We start from the raw sequence: 21757 nt of genomic DNA, 5'->3' as shown, positions 1-21757 counted from the left end.
TAAATTAAGATTAATCATTGTATATTTATTTATTTATTTATATTGTTTTAAATGTTAAACAATATAAATATTTTTTTTTCAAATTCATAAATTAAGATTTATCATTTTATATTTACATTTATAGTTTTATAATTAAAAAAAATTACACCCCCCCCCCCCCATAAATTAAGGCTTATCATTTTATCTTTACATTTATGTTTTATTAAATTAAAAAATATTTATGTAATTTTTTCATAAATTAAGATTCATCATTTAATATTTGCATTTGTATATTTTATCATTAAAATTAAAAAAATATTTTAAGTAAAAAATATATATATATTTCTGTAATTATGGAAGCCCATTTCCCCCACTTAAAAATAAATCAATAATTTTGACTTTATCTCATAATTATGACATAATTTTTACTTTTTATCAAAAGTCAAAATGATGACATAAAAATGCATACTTATAACGAGAATACAAACATAAAAACGAGTTAAATAAAATATCAACCTACTAGTAACACGTTATTTTAAACGCTTTTTTGTTTTGACTTTTATTTTGAAACAACTTCTGCCTGGTGTGTCAGAGGCGTGATATCTGGCTTCACAGATTCAAGTATGGCGGCGTCGGAAGAGGCGACGTATTTCGTTGTAAACAACATTCCCGCCCGGCTCCGATCCGCAGACCTAAGGAACTATTTCAGCCAGTTTATAGAAAGTAAAGGATTCGTGTGTTTTCATTATCGCCATCGGCCGGAGGTTCGTGTGCCGTTTACCGCGGCAGATGCTGGAGTCGGTGAGCGGACGGAGGGTCCCGATGGCCCTGACGGGAAACACTCGGGTTTGTGTTGTTGTGTGGTGTCGGTTCGCTCACGGGAATCCGACAGATTCACGAAGATGTATTCAGGGAACCAGTGGATCGACTCGAAAGGAAGCTGGCTGCGGAGAAAGTGTTTGATTCGGAGGGTCAAAGTGTCAGAGCAGGCCGGTGAGTGACCCTTCAAAATAAAAGTACGACGATATTATAATACGATGTTTTTGGACTGTTCAGCCAGTGTTCAGATTTTACTTGTGCTGCTTTACTGTGTACTTTTTCACTGACCCAAACACACACTCACACACACATTATATTTTTTGGATCAGTGAAGATTTATAATTTTATGTTATATCTATGTTTTATAGTAATAAATGCAATTTTTCATTAAATTAAGTTCGACTTATATTTACAATATATATTATTTACAATTTGATTTGTTTTTATAATCTAAATTAATAAAATATAAATGTTTTAGTTTCTTCATAAATTAAGATTAATCATTGTATATTTATTTACATTTTTAAATTAAAATGTTAAATCAATTTTTTTTCATAAATTAAGATTTATAAATGTATATTTGTTTTTATAATTAACATAAAGAATATGATATATATAATATACATAATATTAATCTTTTAATGTTTAAATTTTATATATTTTATAATTCAAATTAAGAAAATATTAATGTAATTTTCTTAAATTAAGATGAATCATTGTATATTTATTTATATTTTTTATAATTGAAAATGTTAAATAATATACATTTTCTAATAATAAATAATATAAATGATTTTTTCCTCCATAAATGAAGACTTGTTTTATCTTTGCATTTATAAAAATATAAATGTAATTTTTTCATAAATTAAGATTAATCATTTAATATTTACATTTACATTTATATATTTTATAATTAAAATGTAGAAAATATAATGTTTCGTAAATTAGAAACAGGTTATTTATTTTTATAATTTTTTTGTTAAAATATATTTAAATTAAACATTTTCATAAATTAAGATTTATCACTTTGTTTTCATTTTTGTTATTAAAATGTAAAAAAAATTCAGATTATGATTCTTCATTTTATATTTACATTTATATATTTTTTTTAATAATTCAAATTTTTAAAAGTATAAATGTATTTTCCATCATTTAATTTATCATGCTGTTTACATTTGTATTTTTTTTTATTAAATTATTAAAATAAATACAAGTATTTTTGTAATATAAAAAGGTTTTATAAATATTAAAAATAATTATATGAAGACACTGGGTTTTAAATGTGGTATATATGAGACTTAGTAATGACCATGTAAGACTGTTAGACAAACTAAATATTTTGTTAAAGGTCCCATGGCATGGCATTTTTCTATTATTTTATAATGTTTCCTGAGGTGTACTTATATTGTTAGTATGATTTTTACATCATAAAATGTCATAATTTAGAAATAAAAGGCATTTTTTCTATAATGCTGTTTGCCCTGTGGCTGAATGCCCTGTTTCAAGAGGCGTGTCTGCTGTGAGACTTCAGTAAAAACGCCCACTGTTGTGATTGGCTGACATCTTTGCATTTGAAATGAGCGGAGGGGGCGTGGTTTAACAAGGTCTACGACGCACGAGCTGCTGCCAGAGAGACGGATGGACCTGAGTTCACTTCACATTAGGGATGTGACGGTGAGGAAATTTTCCCACCGGTTAATTGATGTGTGACAACACCGGTAATACCGGTATCACCGGCGGAGGCTTTTAAATCACTAATTCTATCTAACCAAAAGTAACATACTCACGACCGCTCTGAACTGAAAACGCACCAGTGCGCACACAATGACAGCTCGTCTGTAAATGCGCGCTCTGTGAGGCCATGGGTGCGTCTCAATCAGTTCCCTAGTTCAGTAGTCAGGGCACTGATCAAGCATTGGTCAGTCTATGATTGAGATGTACGCCATGAATGAATAACATTTCGTCCCCTTGTTTATACTCGACGCGCCCGCAGGAGCGCGAGGGTGCGTGTGGCAAAAATAAATGCGCGCAGTCAGCGTAGCGCGGAGGCTTGCACTGCGGAGCCAGGCGAAAGTAAACAATGCGCGCTCTGTGCGGCCGTGCACATTTTACTTTCGGTTTTGAATTAGCGCCAATTCGGCTGCGGGTTGCTTGAATTGTGGGTTCATTAGCCTATTATTTTTAATGAAAAACAAAACGACAAAACAAATGACAAACTCCCTTAAATAGGTGCTTTTACGTTTCGCTTTGAAACCAAATCTTCCGCGATCATCTCAGTCAGCTCCTCACTCTTAAATCTGATGAATGACTCCTGCCGCTGCCGAGACTCACGGTCGGATCCTGCTTTATTAAGCAGACACGTTCAGTTCTAATTTGTATTGTCTGTTCTCTAACTGAGCTAAATTATTTTATTGCTATAAAAAAAAAAATCTAAAAGACGGTGGGCGGTGCCACGGTGGGCAAGTGATGTAACCGGTGTTGAGTCTGGACACCGGTAACACCGGCAACACCGACTATCGTAGCAAGCCTACTTCACATCAGTTCTGTCAGTCTCAGTTCAGTGAACTGTTTTAGTTAGTAGCATATACTTCAGGTTATTAGTTTATTTCTAGTCGGAGGGGCTGTCACTCATGTCAGAAAGTTAGTAACTTTAGTAAATTATGGATCAGCGCTGACTCGAGACGCGAACCGTTTAGAACGATTCAGTCCGATTTGGTGAACTGGTTCGGTTCACTAAAAAGAACCGATTCAAAAGAATGATTCGTTCGCGAACCGGACATCACGGAGACGGAGCGATTGCTAACAAAGTTATTTATAGTAACTACTGAGTTGTGAGAGCGCTGTCTGTCAGCACGAGTTTATTGTGTTTGTATCTGAGAGTTCTGAATAAACACGAGTCCCAGTCACGCCGAGTCCGTCTTCATCATTATTACCAACTTTGTAACACATGCAATGAACCATTACAGCGAGATGAACGAGTTAGTAAGTGTTGATTATAGCATTATTTCTAGATATGTTCCAATCATATGAAAAGCGTCAGTGACGCGCATTGAGTACACAGCGCAAACAAAGACACAACAGCAGTAATCGAATGTAATCCAGTTTATTGTGGGGAAAGCTGGCTAGCCTAGCCGGATACCCTCACGCTTACCCCCCTTCTGCTTAATCTCGCGCCGCGTTTGGTGCCTCCGCTGTGGGCCAGATGCAGTACTGGGGGTCGGGGATGTTGAAGGCCGAGCCTCGGCGTGTGTGAGGTTTATCTCTAAAGATGTGGCTCTGCCGATGTTGAGCAGAAACTCCCGACTGTATGCACATTTAAGAACAGATAGACGCGACGAGGACGTACAAAAACACTGACTCACAAGATAGAAAACACGAAAACACGGTTCTGTCGGGAGAGAGAGAAGCCGCAGCGTGTGCACGAATAATAAATAATTAGCTACACATAAGAAATCACTGATCACAGATCAGAAGGAACTGAAAAAAGACTTCTGTTTTCATTTGTACATCCAAACACTGAGAAACTGCCAGCATTCACTCGTTCACAACCCATGATCTCTCGAGCGTTTGCATGGGCGTGCCAGATTCTCTGGGCGGAGGAAAGGGAGGAAACCGTTCCTGCTTGGACTTCAAACCAGGAGGCTTCAGGATTGGCTCGTCTGGCCTGTCATTTTCTCAAAGGCAGAGAAAGACAGCCAGAACTCGGTTTTACACCGATCAACATTTCTATCCACTTGGGGACAATATTCAGGCTAGGGGAACTCATATTAATGTTGAAATACCTCATAAAATGAAAATTTCATGCCATGGGACCTTTAAATTGCAATGTAGAAAATGGAAATTATGGATAAGGTTCAAGGGTCACCCGGTTTGAAGTGTCTCTTACAATCTGTCTAAAAGGGTGCTCTAAACTAAAAGCCAATGTAACACCCATCTGATTGTTGCATGAGCAGATAATCATCATATTTTATCTCTTGTTTATAGAGCACAATTCATTCCCCTACAAGACAAAGAGTGAGATGAGACGCCACATTGGCCAATCAGAGCATTTCTCCATTACTGACCTCAAGGGCCTGCCGGAGCTCAATCCGCCCTCCCTCATGCCAGCGGGGAACGTCGGCACCCCTGTGACTGTTTTCCTTGAGCTCATTCAGTCCTGCCGCCTGCCACCGCGCCTCATCCGCAAGCTGGGTCTCACTTTTCCCAAGACGGGCTCGAATCGGCGCTACGGCAACGTGCCCTACCTGTATTACAACAGCACAGTCATGAAGCCGGCAGAGGAGAGCGTGTTCACAGCGGGAGGAGTAGAGATCTCGGGTCCCGGCCGCCTGGGCATGCCCAAAACCACACAGACAGTAGACAAGGACACGCCCACAACCATACAGACAGTAGACGAGGACACGCCCACAACCACACGAACAGTAGACGAAGACACGCCCACAACCACACAGACCGTAGACGAGGACACGCCCACAACCACACGAACAGAAGAAGAAGACACGCCCACAACCACACAGACCGTAGACGAGGACACGCCCACAACCACACAGACCGTAGACGAGGACACGCCCACAACCACACAGACCGTAGACGAGGACACGCCCACAACCACACAGACCGTAGATGAGGACACGCCCACAACCACACAGACCGTAGACGAGGACACGCCCACTTCACCTGTCAATCAAGAGTCACAGGAAGAAGGAAGTGAAGAGGAGCTGTCAGGCCCTGATGATGTGAGTTAGGGCCGTCCGATATATAGAAATAAAATCATTATCACGATATGACTTTAGTGAGATATTCAAACCGTGCAGGCTGCGATTTGTTTAAATTAACATATCTGATTTAATTTTATGTATACACAATATCATTTTATGTATATATAATATAATCTTTATGTATGTTTTATTATATTTTCTATGCACATGCAATTCCCAATCATCCTAGAACGATGAATTCTTTCCATATAGAGCTATTCAACTCACCTCGGGACAATTCCTATATTTTCATATGGCAAAAAAAACTAAATATCGCACTGTCATTGATTTACAATATCGTGTCGCCCCAATGTGAGTTATTTAAAGGGACTTTAATTTGCTGATGGATGTTTTTTTGCGGTCAGATGAATAGGGCTGCAACAAACGATTATTTTAATAATCGATTCATCTAACGATTATTGGAACGATTAATCGACTAATCATCGATTAGTGTCATTGCCATCGACGGCTAATCAGTAAATTTTGAACGATTGTTCAGTTTTTTCAATTAGTTAAAACATAGAGTTATACATATTCTAACTATAATATATAAAAAAGAAAGTCACTTCAGCTTTTGAAATGGTTGTTTTAATTAACTTTGAGCCAAGTTCTCAGAACTCAAATCACACATAAATGCTCTCTAAGCATTGTTTAAATATTCTGTTAGCTTTCAATTGAAGAAAAAAAATAATAAACACAAATTAGCGGCATTACAAACAAACAACAACAAAAAATGTTTGAATGTAAACATCTCTTGGCAGCAGTATTAAGAGCTTCATTCAGAAAAAGAGGACATTTACTTCAGGACACAAAGAATGGTAAAAATATTTATCTGCAAATGACATTGCAGACAAAATGACAATATTAATCTCTTGCATGACAATTGAGCTGACAGATTCTCATTCACCTTTTAATTAACAATATGAAATGTAACTGTCATGATATTCTTCCTAACATCGCCTTTTGTATGTCTTCATGCATATGGAACAAAATACAGGCAAGTGATGAGACTATAATACCTAATAGTGTTATGATAATAAAAACAGTCCTGACTCCAAGCTCGATCAAACTTTATTCTATGCTAAATAAATCATCACATTACTGTAATTATATTATTATTGTTAATATTATTACAAATATTAGTAGTATTGCATTCTCTAATAAAGAGATTTACCGCTGTTTCCTCTTTAAGTGCTCCAACATGCACGTTGTGCTCCTGTGAAAAGTTTGGCCTTGCACGTCTCAATCAGCTCCTGGTTCAGTAGTCAGGGCACTGATCAGGACAAGAGTCAATGGGCTGATCCCTAATCAGTGCCCTGACTACTGAACTAGGGAGCTGATTGAGACGCAGCCTTAGTTTGAAGTTTTGTGAAACTTTCCCACATCTTGCTAGTTCAGATTTGTTTGCACTCCGTCATTCGTGTTGTTTTCTTCTACCACACAGCGCCGTAGCGGTCAAATCGCGATATTGCAGGCCCTTACGTTAGGTCGCATGAGATCAAACGACTACTCGACAACAAAGATATTTGTCGACAATTTTTTTGTTGTCGACAATGTCGACTAATCGTTTCAGCCCTACAGATGAATCATATTTGCTCAAAAATCTGCATGTTGAATATGTGTCCTCTGCAGGACGATGACCGCTGTGAGGAGTGGGAGCGTCACGAGGCCCTCCACGATGATGTCACCAGCCAGGAGCGCACCAAAGAGAGGCTCTTTGAGGAGGAGATCGAGCTCAAGTGGGAGAAGGGCGGATCGGGCCTCGTCTTCTACACAGACGCTCAGTTCTGGCAGGAGGAAGAAGGAGGTACCATGTACTTGTTATTCGCAAACATTTTTGATTTATGAAATTTCCAGCCCGAGTTCTAATAAAATAGCTGAGTACATCTAGCCTGACGTCGTCATACTCCGATTGTAGTCAGAATATGAGTCTGATTCTGCTCCACTGGGCTGTGATTATGGGGCCTTTCAACCGAACCAGGAAAGAAAATACCTCTGCACTCAATTGGATAGACCCACAACCAATCAGAGAAATGGAGTAAGTGACGTGTTGAGCGACGCAAAGTTGTCAACAGAACTCAAATGCACGCACACTGGAAGAAGTAGAAGAAGAAGATGAGTGTAAACGATCTGTGCCGGTGTTGTAAAAACGAATTTAAGGATTTGAGGAGTACTTACCAACACCATCATCATTTCTGAGAGAAATAGTAAAGGTGAATGCATATACCAACAAGTTCTCCGTTTAGTAAACTAATTCAACCTGTGATGATTACGTTACTGTTGATCATCAAATTTCAGAAAATATAAATGTTTTAATTTCTTCATAAGTTAAGATTAATCATTGTATTAATCAAGGCTCTGTCCATCATCTTATAAAGCCCGCCCTAACAATTTGATTGGTCCGAACAGCTCTGGTTCGAGCATAGTTGCTTCACAACGGATCAAGTCCAGACCAAACTTCCCAACCTCAAATGTTGTAGGCGGGGCTAAGTTCGGATGGCATCCAGGCTAGAGTACATCCAGTGTATTGTAATATTTAATTTGTGAGATGAGCTGATAATGTCAGATAACTTTGATAGATAATGTAATGGATTAAAATCAACCAGTCAACTGTTAAAGGAACACACCAGTATTTTTGAAAATAGGCTCATTTTCCATCTCCCCTAGAGTTAAACAGTTGAGTTTAACCGTTTTCGAATCCATTCAGCCGATCTCAGTGTCTGGCGGTAGCACTTTTAGCATAGCTTAGCATAGATCATTGAATCTGATTAGACCGTTAGCATCTCGCTCAAAAAAATGACTAAAGACTTTCAATATTTTTCCTATTTAAAACTTGCCTCTTCTGTAATTGCATCATATAATAAGAAAATGAAAAGTTGCGAATTTCTAGGCCGATATCGCTAGGAACTTTACTCTCATTCCTGCATAGCATGAGTCTATTTTCAAAAATAATGGCGTGTTCCTTTAAATTTAAGTGCACAATTAGAAAATACCAATATAGGTCAACCAATGACCAAGCAATGCTTCAGTCTGTGGTGTAAAATGTCGCATTAGCATTTAAAGAAAACACACTTAAGCAAAACATTGTCAGGTCAAAGTGTCTGAATAATTTTAGTCCCAAATTGTTATCAATTTTACTGATAGTCACTGTGACATATTATACCCAACAATTCTTCATACAGTTTACTTTGATTTTGCTTTCCTCACTTTCTAACTGATTCTACCAACCAAGACTATCTCAAGTTATTCTAGCAATTTTGACTAAACCTGATCTGTGTTAGTGAGAGAGTTTAACCTAGCTGACAAGTTTAAAGTTTATCCTTATTGTATAGGAAAAATTGTTCTGTGTGCATCATTTTTGTTAGCACACGTTGCTCATCTTTCCCCTTTGATTTGACACAGATTTCGATGAACAAACAGCGGATGACTGGGACGTGGATATGAGCGTCTATTATGACAAAGGTAAACTCTTCATGATTATATTATTATGACACATATGACATCAAACACAAGCTGTACGAGATTCATTACTGGGGTTGTTTCAGACGGCGGCGACATGGATGCCAGAGATTACGTGCGCATGCGCTCTGAGAGGAGACTGCGGGAGGGTCTGGAAGGGCTGCCGGGACGCCAACAAAAAATCGGCAGATTTGAGAGGTTTACAAAGGTTTGGATGTTTTAATAATTCACTGCTCAATAACTCAACAGTGTAGACTAGTGATGGTTCTGTTGGGGTAACAGTTTAGGACCCAGGACCAGGAGTGAAAAATGAAGACCAAGAGTCAGGAGTTAGATTAATTAAAGAAATATTTACTGAAGAGTAGTTTGCAGTTTCATCAGCAGAAGTCAGCTTCAAGTCTCACAAGGAGTTCGTAGGCCGCGCTCCCTCTCTACCAGCCTATCGTACATACAATATCTCAACAGTTATCACTCTGAAAGATTAAAAACAGCTCTTATCTCAGATGCCATTATCATGTAAACAGGACTCTTAACTAAAAGTGAATGTAACACCCGTCTTAAGAATACTCATCATATTTGATCTTCTTTTGTAAAGCATAATTCATTGGTACAAGATGAGACAATGACTTGATCATACAGTTGAAGACCAATTTGCGTGTTTGAAAGCATTCATTATTTATTAGTTGCACCTTTAAATTGTTCAATCTTTTAAAACAACCTGTGCTTAAAAGTGTTTGTGTGTTGCAGGGATTCGGCCGGCGTCTGATGGAGAAACAGGGCTGGAAGGACGGAGAAGGGCTCGGGAGCAGCCAGGAAGGATTGATCGAGGCTTTAGAGAGCGACGGGCAGCATCCCAACTGTAAGAGAGGCTTTGGGTGAGTGTGGACATCACTGATCTACTGCATCGCTGTCATTTGCTTCACACATCGTATCCTGCTACTATTCTTTCAATTTGCATGTTAGAAAAGCATTCATTTCTTATTTTGTGCACAGCGCTTTGATAAGCTGCTTTTAAAAGGCTCTCTATAAAACTAACTTTAATATTATGTTATTTATTATTCAGAATGGAGCTTTCTACATCTTTACTCATTTTTATGAAGCATAAGAATAACTTTTACAGGGTTTGTACGGTCATGAAAAACCTGGAAAAGTCATGGCATTTTTTAAAATGGCAATTTACAGGCCTGGAAAAGTCATGGACATTTGTTTCAAAATATTTATGCAATACAATATATGTTTAATATTGGTTAAACAAACTTTGAAACGTCGTAAACATACTTTGTTCCTTCGATCCACCCGACTTCCGTTAGATATCCTTTTGTGCGTTGAGCATTGTATCACATGCGTGTTTCTGTCGAGCGTGATGGCCAATCAGAAGTGTTCAGATTAGTCATCGCTGAAACGAAGTGTTTTGCTCAGTGTGCGCAAGTATAGGTCTCTGCAGGTTAGTGATAGGAGTTACTAGATCAGTGGGCGAGGCTATAAACAGAGGGCCGTTTTCCACTGTGTTTGCCCACGTCACAGTGTGGGTAGGGTTTAGGGGTGGGGTCGGGTGAAGGGGATCATTTTCATTGCATGATTTATAAAAACCCATCAGTTTGACAACAAACTGTTAACGTTAAACGCGTCATCACTGTCTGTGAAGAGGGTCTATAATGACTCTGTAATGAAGAGTTCCTGTTAATTGTATCATTCGAGTAACATTAAACAGTCTGTGTAAATAAACTAGTGGTGGGCATAGATTTTTTTTTTTTTAATCTAGATTAATTCCAAGATTAATCTAGATTAAAATGGCTCATTTGAATTTTGCCGAAGGCATTCAGAATATGTGTGCTCGTAAGTGATCGTTTGTCTTTTTGTACAACCCCAAATCAGAAAAAGTTGGGACAGTATGGAAACGCAAATAATAAAAAAAAGAAGTGATTTCTAAATTTACTTTGACTTGTATTTCATTGCAGACAATATGAACACAAAATATTTAATTTTTTGTCTGGTCAACTTCATGTCAGTTGTAAATATGCATCCTTTCCTGTCGTTCAGACCTGCAACACATTTAAAAAAAAGTTGGGACAGGAGCAATTTAGGGCTAGTAATGAGGTAAAATACTTAAATAATGATGTGATTTGAAACAGGTGATGTCAACAGGTGATTGTAATTATGATTTGGTACAAAAGCAGCATCCTCCCAGACCCCCCAGAAAGGTCTAATCCTTTAGGAGCAAAGATGGGCCGAGGATCGCCAGTTTGCCAACAAATACGTGAGAAAATTATTGAAATGTTTAAAAACAATGTTCCTCAAAGAAAGATAGGAAGAGATTTGGATATTTCACATTCAACAGTGCATAACATAATTAAAAGATTCAAGGAATCTGGAGGAATTTCAGTGCGTAAAGGACAAGGGCGCAAGCCTAAGCTGAACAACCGTGATCTCCGATCCCTCAGGCGGCACTGCATCAAGAATCGTCATTCATCTATAAGCGATATCACCACATGGGCTCAGGACTACTTTGGCAAACCTTTGTCAAGTACCACAATACGTAGTTACATCCACAAATGCCAGTTAAAACTGTACTGTGCTGTGCCAAAAGGAAGCCCTATGTTAACAGTGTCCAGAAGCGCCGTCGACTTCTCTGGGCTCGGAGGCATCTGGGATGGACCATCACACAGTGGAAACTTGTACTGTGGTCAGATGAATCAGTATTTCAGGTATTTTTTGGGAGGAATGGACGCCGTGTGCTCCGGACCAAAGAAGAAAAGGATCATCCAGACTGTTACCAGCAACAAGTCCAAAAGCCAGGGTCTGTCATGGTATGGGGTTGTGTCAGTGACCTTGGCAAAGGTAACTTGCACTTCTGTGAAGGCACCATTAATGCTGAAAAGTACATAGAGATTTTGGAGCATAATATGCTGCCTTCAAGAAGACATCTTTTCCAGGGACATCCATGCATATTTCAACAAGACAATGCAAAACCACATTCTGCACAAATTACAAAGTCCTGGCTGCGGAGGAAGAGGGTACGGGTACTTGACTGGCCTGCCTGCAGTCCCGACCTGTCTCCAATAGAGAATGTGTGGCGCATTTTGAAGCGCAAAATGCGACAATGAAGACCCCGTACTGTTGCCCACCTTAAGACTTGTTTGCAGGAAGAATGGGACAAAATTACACCTGAAACACTTCATCACTTGATGTATTCAGTCCCTAAACGTCTTTTAAGTGTTGTGAAAAGGAATGGCAACATTACAAAGTGGTAAATGCTTTACTGTCCCAACTTTTTTTAAAATGTGTTGCAGGTCTGAATGACAGGAAAGGATGCATATTTACAAATGACATAAAGTTGACCAGACAAAACATGAAATATTTTGTGTTCATATTGTCTGCAATGAAATACAAGTCAAAGTAAATTTAGAAATTGCGTTTTCCATACTGTCCCAACTTTTTCTGATTTGGGGTTGCAGTTTGAATAATAAATAACTTCTGTCCCTTTAAGACCTGACGCACGCATGGATCCCACTGTTCCTGTGAGCTGGTTACGACCAAGATGGGCAATGAGACATTTTTGAGTGTATTTGACCATTAATAAGCTGGAAAAAGGAGCTCATTTTTGCACTTGTATGTCAGAGGCGGCTTTATTACGGTATGTGTGTGTGCGCTTCAGATGTGAGCGCGAAATCTGCGGGAATTAATAGAATTAACGTTGTGTGCAACCCCACGCGAAATTCAGACAGGTCACACACCAATACTAACAAAAGTCCATTGGAACACCCGTTCGCAATGTTCAGAGGATCAACTGGACTGAATGAGAGGAGGCGGGTGCGTGTCAACTCGCTGTCGGTCGGAGACGAGAGGAGAGCGCAGCTGATATCGATACTGTAGAAAATGAGTATCGTATCGTTTCAGATATTTCAGTATCGATACATAGCGAAATATTGATATTTTTGATAACACTAGAAGGCATACACACAGGTTCGAATACCTGTCTCTCGGCCCTACAGTGCAATTCGGCTAGCTAGGTATACATCCGCGCTAAAATATCAAGGTGAAAGTCATCATAGCTTGCGTAGTATAGACCCAGCTCCCAACCCATCCATCCATCCATCCATCTTCTTCCGCTTTATCCAGGGCCGGGTCGCGGGGGCAGCAGTCTAAGCAGAGATGCCCAGACTTCCCTCTCCCTAGACACTTCCTCCAGCTCTTCCGGGGGGACACCGAGGCGTTCCCAGGCCAGCCGGAAGACATAGTCCCTCCAGCGTGTCCTAGGTCTTCCCCGGGGCCTCCTCCCGGTTGGACATGCCCGAAACACCTTCCCGGGAAGGCGCTCAGGAGGCATCCGGAACAGATGCCCGAGCCACCTCAACTGACCCCTCTCGATGTGGAGGAGCAGCGGCTCTACTCCGAGTTCCTCCCGAGTGACTGAGCTCCTCACCCTATCTCTAAGGGAGCGCCCAGCCACCCTGCGGAGAAAACTCATTTCGGCCGCCTGTATCCGGGATCTTGTCCTTTCGGTCATGACCCAAAGCTCATGACCATAGGTGAGAGTAGGAACGTAGATTGACCGGTAAATCGAGAGCTTCGCCTTACGGCTTAGCTCTTTCTTCACCACAACAGACCGGTACATCGACCGCATTACTGCAGAAGCTGCACCGATCCGTTTGTCAATCTCTCGTTCCATCCTCCCCTCACTCGTGAACAAGACCCCTAGATACTTGAACTCCTCCACTTGAGGCAGGAACTCTCCACCAACCTGAAGAGGGCAAACCACCCTTTTCCGACTGAGGACCATGGCCTCGGATTTGGAGGTGCTGATCCTCATCCCAGCCGCTTCACACTCGGCTGCAAACCGTCCCAGTGCATGCTGAAGGTCCTGGTTAGAAGGGGCCAACACGACAACGTCATCCGCAAAGAGCAGAGACGAAACCGCATGGTCCCCAAACCTGACACCCTCCGGCCCCTGGCTGCGCCTAGAAATTCTGTCCATAAAAATTATGAACAGAACCGGCGACAAAGGGCAGCCCTGCCGGAGTCCAACATGCACCGGGAACAAGTCTGACTTACTGCCGGCAATGCGGACCAAACTCCTGCTTTGGTCGTACAGGGACCGGACAGCCCTTAGCAAAGGACCCCGGACCCCATACTCCCCGAGCACCCTCCACAGGATGCCGCGAGGGACACAGTCGAATGCCTTCTCCAAATCCACAAAACACATGTGGACTGGTTGGGCAAACTCCCATGAACCCTCCAGCACCCTGTAGAGGGTATAGAGCTGGTCCAGTGTACCACGGCCCGGACGAAAACCAGACTGTTCCTCCTGAATCCGAGGTTCTACTATCGGCCGTATTCTCCTCTCCAGTACCCTGGCATAGACTTTCCCGGGGAGGCTGAGAAGTGTGATCCCCCTGTAGTTGGAACACACCCTCCGGTCCCCCTTCTTAAAAAGAGGGACCACCACCCCGGTCTGCCATCCCAGAGGCACTGTCCCCGACCGCCACGCGATGTTGCAGAGGCGTGTCAGCCAAGACAGCCCCACAACATCCAGAGACTTGAGGTACTCAGGGCGGATCTCATCCACCCCCGGTGCCTTGCCACCGAGGAGTTTCTTGACCACCTCGGTGACTTCAGCCCGGGTGATGGACGAGTCCTCCTCTGAGCCCCCAGCCTCTGCTTCCTCAATGGAAGGCGTGATGGCGGGATTGAGGAGATCCTCAAAGTATTCCTTCCACCGTCCGACGATATCCCCAGTTGAGGTCAACAGCTGCCCATCGCCACTGTAAACAGCGTTGGTAGGGCACTGCTTCCCCCTCCTGAGGCGCCGGACGGTTTGCCAGAATCTCTTCGAGGCCAGCCGATAGTCCTTTTCCATGGCCTCACCGAACTCCTCCCAGGCCCGAGTTTTTGCCTCCACAACCACCCGGGCTGCAGTCCGCTTAGCCTGCCGGTACATGTCAGCTGCCTCAGGAGTCCCACAAGCCAACCAGGCCCGATAGGACTCCTTCTTCAGCTTGACGGCATCCCTTACTTCCGGTGTCCACCACCGAGTTCGGGGATTGCCGCCTCGACATGCACCGGAGACCTTACGGCCACAGCTCCGAGCGGCAGCTTTGACAATGGAGGTGGAGAACATGGTCCATTCGGACTCAATATCTCCAGCCTCCCTCGGGATCCGGTCGAAGTTCTGCCGGAGGTGGGAGTTGAAGATCTCTCTGACAGGGGGCTCGGCCAAACGTTCCCAGCAGACCCTTACAGTACGCTTGGGTCTACCGGGTCTGTCCAGCTTCCTCCCCCGCCATCGGATCCAACTCACCACCAGGTGGTGATCAGTTGACAGCTCCGCCCCTCTCTTCACCCGAGTGTCCAAGACATACGGCCGCAGGTCAGATGAAACGACCACAAAGTCGATCATTGACCTACGACCTAGAGTGTCCTGGTGCCATGTGCACTGATGGACACTCTTATGCCTGAACATGGTGTTCGTTATGGACAAACCGTGACTAGCACAGAAGTCCAATAACTGAACACCACTCGGGTTCAGATCAGGGGGGCCGTTCCTCCCAATCACGCCCCTCCAGGTGTCACTGTCATTGCCCACGTGGGCGTTGAAGTCCCCCAGTAGAACGACGGAGTCCCCAGTCGGAGCACTTTCCAGCACCCCTCCCAGGGACACCAAAAAGGCCGGGTACTCTGCACTGCCGTTCGGCCCGTAGGCACAAACAACAGTGAGAGACCTATCCCTGAGCCAAAGCCGCAGGGAAACGACCCTCTCGTTCACCGGGGTAAACTCCAACACATGGCGGCAGAGCTGGGGGGCTATAAGCAAACCCACACCAGCCCGCCGCCTCTCACCATGGGCAACTCCAGAGTGGTGAAGAGTCCATCCTCTCTCGAGGAGTGTGGTTCCAGAGCCCAAGCCGTGCGTAGAGGTGATTCCGACTATCTCTAGTCGGAACCTCTCAACCTCACGCACAATCTCAGGCTCCTTCCCCGCCAGTGAGGTGACATTCCATGTCCCAAGAGCCAGTTTCCGTGTCCAGGGATCGGGTTGTCTAGGCTCCTGCCTTCGACTGCTGCCCGATCTTCTCCGCACCGGCCCCTTACGGTCCCTCCCGTGAGTGGTGGGCCCACGGGAAGGTGTCCCCACGTCGCTCCTTCGGGCTGAGCCCGGCCGGACCCCGTGGGGGAAGGCCCGGCCACCAGGCGCTCGCATACGAGCCCCAACCCCAGGCCTGGCTCCAGGGTGGGGCCCCGGCTGCGCCATACCGGGCGACGTCACGGTCCTCGTTGTCATTGTCGTCATAAGGGGTTTTTGAACTGCTCTTAGTCTGACCCGTCCCCTAGGACCTGTTTGCCTTGGGAGACCCTACCAGGGGCATATAGCCCCGGACAACATAGCTCCTAGGTTCATTCGGGTACTCAAACCCCTCCACCACGTTAAGGTGGCAGTTCAAGGAGGAGCTCCCAACCCAACTTTGAGAATAGTTTAACGGCGATTATTTTTTTTATCGCCCGATAAGAGTCTCACGTTAACGCAGCACGTTAACGCCGATAACGGCCCCCCACTAAAATAAACATTTATGCTATTTCAGATGCAGCTTCTGTTCCACCTTAGCAGTGTAAAGATGGCTTTTGTTGATACAATTTTGGTAACAGTATATAAAGTATTCTGATTGATTTAAGTATTGGTTAAATTTAAGTATTTGACAAACGACAACACCTGTAATCATTAAAAATTATTCGAAATAAATAAAATTATCCTGGAAATCAATTGCAACTGCCACCTTGTAAAGTTTCTGTCAGTGTTACTGGACACTTTTATTGACTTGTTTATCATTGTTGCCTCCCATTGATGTGTGTTAATCCATTGCTAGGGTCAGACAGTGTTTTATCTAACAGTCTTACTGGTGTGTCAGTGTTTATTTTGTATTAAACCACATAGCTTGTCGTTAATTAGTTAAGATATGCTGTGATTTGACATTTGGTACATGGAATTTTATTCTTATTTTTTACATGTATACACAGATGTTTCATGGAACGTTAGGTCATGAATATTTGCCATGGAAATGTATTGGTAGAAATGTGTTCGAACCCTGCTTTTATATTATAAGACGAACATTTACTGAAGCAACTTTGATTGTCCATAAAATATTAATTCAGTTCAAATTTATCAGATATGATCCACCAAGCTTTTGAGGAAGGTTCATTTGTTCATCTCTCAATCATCATTATATTGCATCGCATTATATTATGTTTTGAAACTACTGAGTGTTGATCATAAGTGTTTATTTTAAATATCATCTTACTAAGACATTATTGGGAGATATAGAGTGACGACTGATGATATTTATATGCATTTTTATGTTAGCAGTCTGTTATAAAAATCTCACTGATTCAGAATTTAATCTTTTAGCATATTTTGGTTCAGTTTGGGTCTTTGAATAAATTGGTGTTTTATTCCACTCCATATTCTCACTCTTATCATATATGAGCCATAAAAGCCTGATGTATCAAATATGATACTCAGCAAAAAAACACATATCCAAACTTCATGAAAGTAATGAAAATGTATTGGTCAGAAGGTTTAGGAAGTCTGTAAATTACTACTTTTTACCTACATTTAAATGCCGCTTAAAGGTGGGGTAAGTGATATTTCAAAAATGCTTTAGAAAAGTGTCTCGGGCTGAGTACCAAAACAAACTTGTAGCCAATCAGCAGTAAGGGGCGTGTCTACTGATGAGGAGTAGAACGCTCACGTCAGGCAAGAAGTAGGACTCGTGTAAATATCGGATCACTCAACGAGCGGGAAGGCCTGCAATCGAATGCCGAGGTTGCTTTTTTTTCTTCTCCATAGGCGAGTAACATTTGTTTTGTTTTGTTTCACAGAGCTAATATATGCTGGCTTTTGCTTGAATATGCTTGTGTGTCATGTTAGCTTGTTTGTCCATTTGCAATCGTATTGTTGTTCACTTCAGCGATGATAAAGACCCATTCATTTCCACACCCAATACGCCTGGAGCGTCTAAAACTCCTCGCTGTTTCAAGAGTCAGCTCCCAAAATGTGTCCGAAAAGTAAAATAATATAATCCTAATATATGTTTTTTCCTTTGGTTCCTCTTTTTGTGATCGATATAACCCTTTAATCTTGTCATAATTGTAATATGTTCGTGCTCATGATATCGAGTTGTTCATGAGAACTGTGTTTGTGTTTTTGGGATGGAAGGGATGTCTTTTTCATTGAACATTCGACCTGGATTACCATAGTAACACACATTGCTTTCACTTATTGATGACATCATACCCTCGGCCTGGCTGGCACAGTAGATTCCGCCATAGTCGTTGCCTGCGTTGTGTACGTATGTGTGGGGCGGAGCTATCAAAATAGGGGTGAGACCCTTTTGGGGTAGGGGTGTGTTTGTTTTTGGTCATTTGAAATAATCAACATTGGTTACCAGAAATAGCTTAGCCCACCTTTAAAGGATTTCTACTCAACATTTTTGAGACAACATGTAGGCTAGACTGATACATTATGACTAATGATTGGATTTCATATGTTTTGCAGGTACCATGGAGAGAAGCTTAGCTCATTCCTTCCACTTAAAAAACCCAGAAAAGAATTTCATATATCAACAATTTATGATGAACCTAAAGACATTGATAAAGGTGATGAACTCCTGCGGCTTCAACCCAGCACCAGCATGAAGCACAGACACTGGCGGCCAGGGGGCAGCACTAACTCCACCAGCTGACCGCTGTTTTCTAGTGGTGTTCACTAACATTTTATAAAGACTGGATATTTATTGTCTGTCAAAGAATGTTTTTACACAGAGTTGTTAATGGGGTTTTTTTTGCGATTTCTGTATTAAAAGTATTCAAAGGAAAGAAACACTGGTTTTGTCTGATTAATCTTTTTTACACTCTTATGATGTGTATGTGCAGATGTGTCATCACCATTATTAAATAGATGCCAATGTATGTTACAAATGTTAGATGTGTTACAGAAATTACCTTCTGAAGTATTGACAAAGAAAAATCATTAGTACACTTTATTTTTTAGGTGTCATTTTTACAGTGCAATTATACACTCACCTAAAGGATTATTAGGAACACCATACTAATACTGTGTTTGACCCCCTTTCGCCTTCGGAACTGCCCTAATTCTAAGTGGCATTGATTCAACAAGGTGCTGAAAGCATTCTTTAGAAATGTTGGCCCATATTGATAGGATAGCATCTTGCAGTTGATGGAGATTTGTGGGATGCACATCCAGGGCACGAAGCTCCCGTTCCACCACATCCCAAAGATGCTCTATTGGGTTGAGATCTGGTGACTGTGGGGGCCATTTTAGTACAGTGAACTCATTGTCATGTTCAAGAAACCAATTTGAAATGATTGGAGCTTTGTGACATGGTGCATTATCCTGCTGGAAGTAGCCATCAGAGGACGGGTACATGGTGGTCATAAAGGGATGGACATGGTCAGAAACAATGCTCCGGTAGGCCGTGGCATTTAAACAATGCCCAATTGGCACTAAGGGGCCTAAAGTGTGCTAAGAAAACATCCCCCACACCATTACACCACCACCAGCAGCCTGCACAGTGGTAACAAGGCATGATGGATCCATGTTCTCATTGTGTTTACGCCAAATTCTGACTCTACCATCTGAATGTCTCAACAGAAATCGAGACTCATCAGACCAGGCAACATTTTTCCAGTCTTTATCTGTCCAATTTTGGTGAGCTTGTGCAAATTGTAGCCTCTTTTTCCTATTTGTAGTGGAGATGAGTGGTACCCGGTGGGGTCTTCTGCTGTTGTAGCCCATCCGCCACAAGGTTGTGCTTCACAAATGCTTTGCTGCATACCTCGGTTGTAACGAGTGGTTATTTCAGTCAAAGTTGCTCTTCTATCAGCTTGAATCAGTCGGCCCATTCTCCTCTGACCTCTAGCATCAACAAGGCATTTTCGCCCACAGGACTGCCGCATACTGGATGTTTTTCCCTTTTCACACCATTCTTTGTAAACCCTAGAAATGGTTGTGCGTGAAAATCCCAGTAACTGAACAGATTGTGAAATACTCAGACCGGCCCGTCTGGCACCAACAACCATGCCACTCTCAAAATTGCTTAAATCCCCTTTCTTTCCCATTCTGACATTCAGTTTGGAGTTCAGGAGATTGTCTTGATCAGGAATGCATTGAAGCAACTGCCATGTGATTGGTTGATTAGAATATTGCATTAATGAGAAATTGAACAGGTGTTCCTAATAATCATTTAGGTGAGTGTATATTTAAGTACTGAGTAATATTAACTACATGTAAATGGATACAAGTGCACTTTCACTTCCAGGATAGCCTTGTCCATGGTTAGTACTATACCCATGAGGTTTGGTTTGATTTGGTCCTTTTGGGTTATAAGCAGCAAACTCCTTTCTGACAGCTTGAGCCATGGCATCCACAGTGCTGCCATTATTGTCAACCAACAGAATCTCAGTTAATGTTCTACTGGAGTTATGATCTTTGTACTCGCACACTTCCTTCGTGATTGATTCAGTGCAAAGATCAAGTGGACAACCAAATATCCCTGAACTAATGACTGGAATTGCAATGGATGAGCAGTTTTTGCTTGACGCCTGGCTCAAGCTTTCCCTCAGAGCTCGTCTCAGGTGTTGCTCGTGGTTCGTCTGTCTGAATCGCTATGGCGAGGTCCAACACGCATGTGCCACATATTTACAGGGAAGATGACCAGCTTCAGTGATGAAGGGATCTCCAGGTTTCAGAGGTCCATTTAGTTTTGTGTGTTGGTCACAATATTGCTGTAGACATGGTCCAGCAGCTTGAAGAAGTGCGAAAGCTACACCACCAATGTGCTTCAGATCTTCATTAGCAGCATTGACCACAGAATCAACACTGAGCTTGCAAATGTCTGCCATCCTGACAGTAACAGTTGCACCTTGCATTCGAACCTCACAAGAGACCTGGCCAAAATCTTTAAAACTGTGTTCAGGAAATTCATCCTCTTCCTGGAGCACCACCTCAAACCTTTTTTCCTTCAACATCAATGAGAGCATAATTTGACCCTGTTCCTTGAAGTACTTCTTTGCTCCTGCCTTTTTAATGGTCAGTGTGTCTGTGTAGAGAGATTCTGTCAACCTTTTAAACAAAGTCATAGCTGGCTGGACAAATATATGCTCTCCAGACAGTTTGATCCAGGGTCTCTTTGAATCAAAACTCACTTTCCCTCTAATCAGACTTCATTACATGCTGCTAGTCTTGTGATTTTCTGACTTTTATGAATTCAACTGCTGCATGTGATTTGACATGAACTGTTTCTTCAATTCTTCATTGTTTCTCAATGAACCGCCATCACAGGGTCTCTGAATCCAGTCACTATTATTTTGTTTCTCTGTTTAGAAAAGTTTATAAATGCATCTTTTTGGAAGTATTGAACAATTCTTGCAATTGTTTCTTGAGATCCTGCCACTCTGGCATTAGAAGGACACCCTGATCTTCTATAATGAGTTCTTTGGATGTAAGAACCGTATTCACCCTCTTCTCTGCCTCAACAAGTATATTTTCTGTGCTCCCAGTCACAGCAACATCTTCATTTTTCGATTGTGTAGACAGCAGTTATTTCATGAGATATAAAGACCTCAGGAACTCCAGGATTGAATGGTCAATCTTTAAGGGCTTCTGCTTCATTTTTATTTTCTTCTCAAGGACCCAATTCTTGAACATGATGATTTCTGTATTAAGACCTGAT

The 21757-nt window shown here is 42.0% G+C and overlaps 1 protein-coding gene across 1 annotated transcript; it reads left to right on the top strand.

Annotated features, from left to right (window-relative positions):
* Positions 1-590: 590 nt before the first annotated feature.
* Positions 591-18889, top strand: gpatch3 (G patch domain containing 3). Its single transcript, XM_079837690.1, has 7 exons — positions 591-972; positions 4783-5534; positions 7188-7362; positions 8958-9017; positions 9101-9222; positions 9762-9889; positions 18562-18889. Exons 1-7 carry the CDS (start codon positions 603-605, stop codon positions 18746-18748), a joined length of 1794 nt encoding a protein of 597 aa, XP_079693816.1. The 5' UTR covers positions 591-602; the 3' UTR covers positions 18749-18889.
* Positions 18890-21757: the final 2868 nt, after the last annotated feature.

This window comes from Gobio gobio (assembly GCF_949357685.1).
Source record: "Gobio gobio genome assembly, chromosome: 15".
NCBI classification, from domain to species: domain Eukaryota; kingdom Metazoa; phylum Chordata; class Actinopteri; order Cypriniformes; family Gobionidae; genus Gobio; species Gobio gobio.
Note: the sequence above shows the minus strand (reverse complement) of the source record. Positions and strands in the feature narration are given on the sequence as shown.

Coding starts and splice junctions, on each gene's coding strand:
- gpatch3 (XM_079837690.1), top strand. CDS start 603: ATGGCGGCGTCGGAAGAGGCGACGTATTTCGTTGTAAACAACATTCCC. Junction 973..4,782: donor CAAAGTGTCAGAGCAGGCCG/GTGAGTGACCCT, acceptor TCTTGTTTATAG/AGCACAATTCATTCCCCTAC. Junction 9,890..18,561: donor AACTGTAAGAGAGGCTTTGG/GTGAGTGTGGAC, acceptor TATGTTTTGCAG/GTACCATGGAGAGAAGCTTA.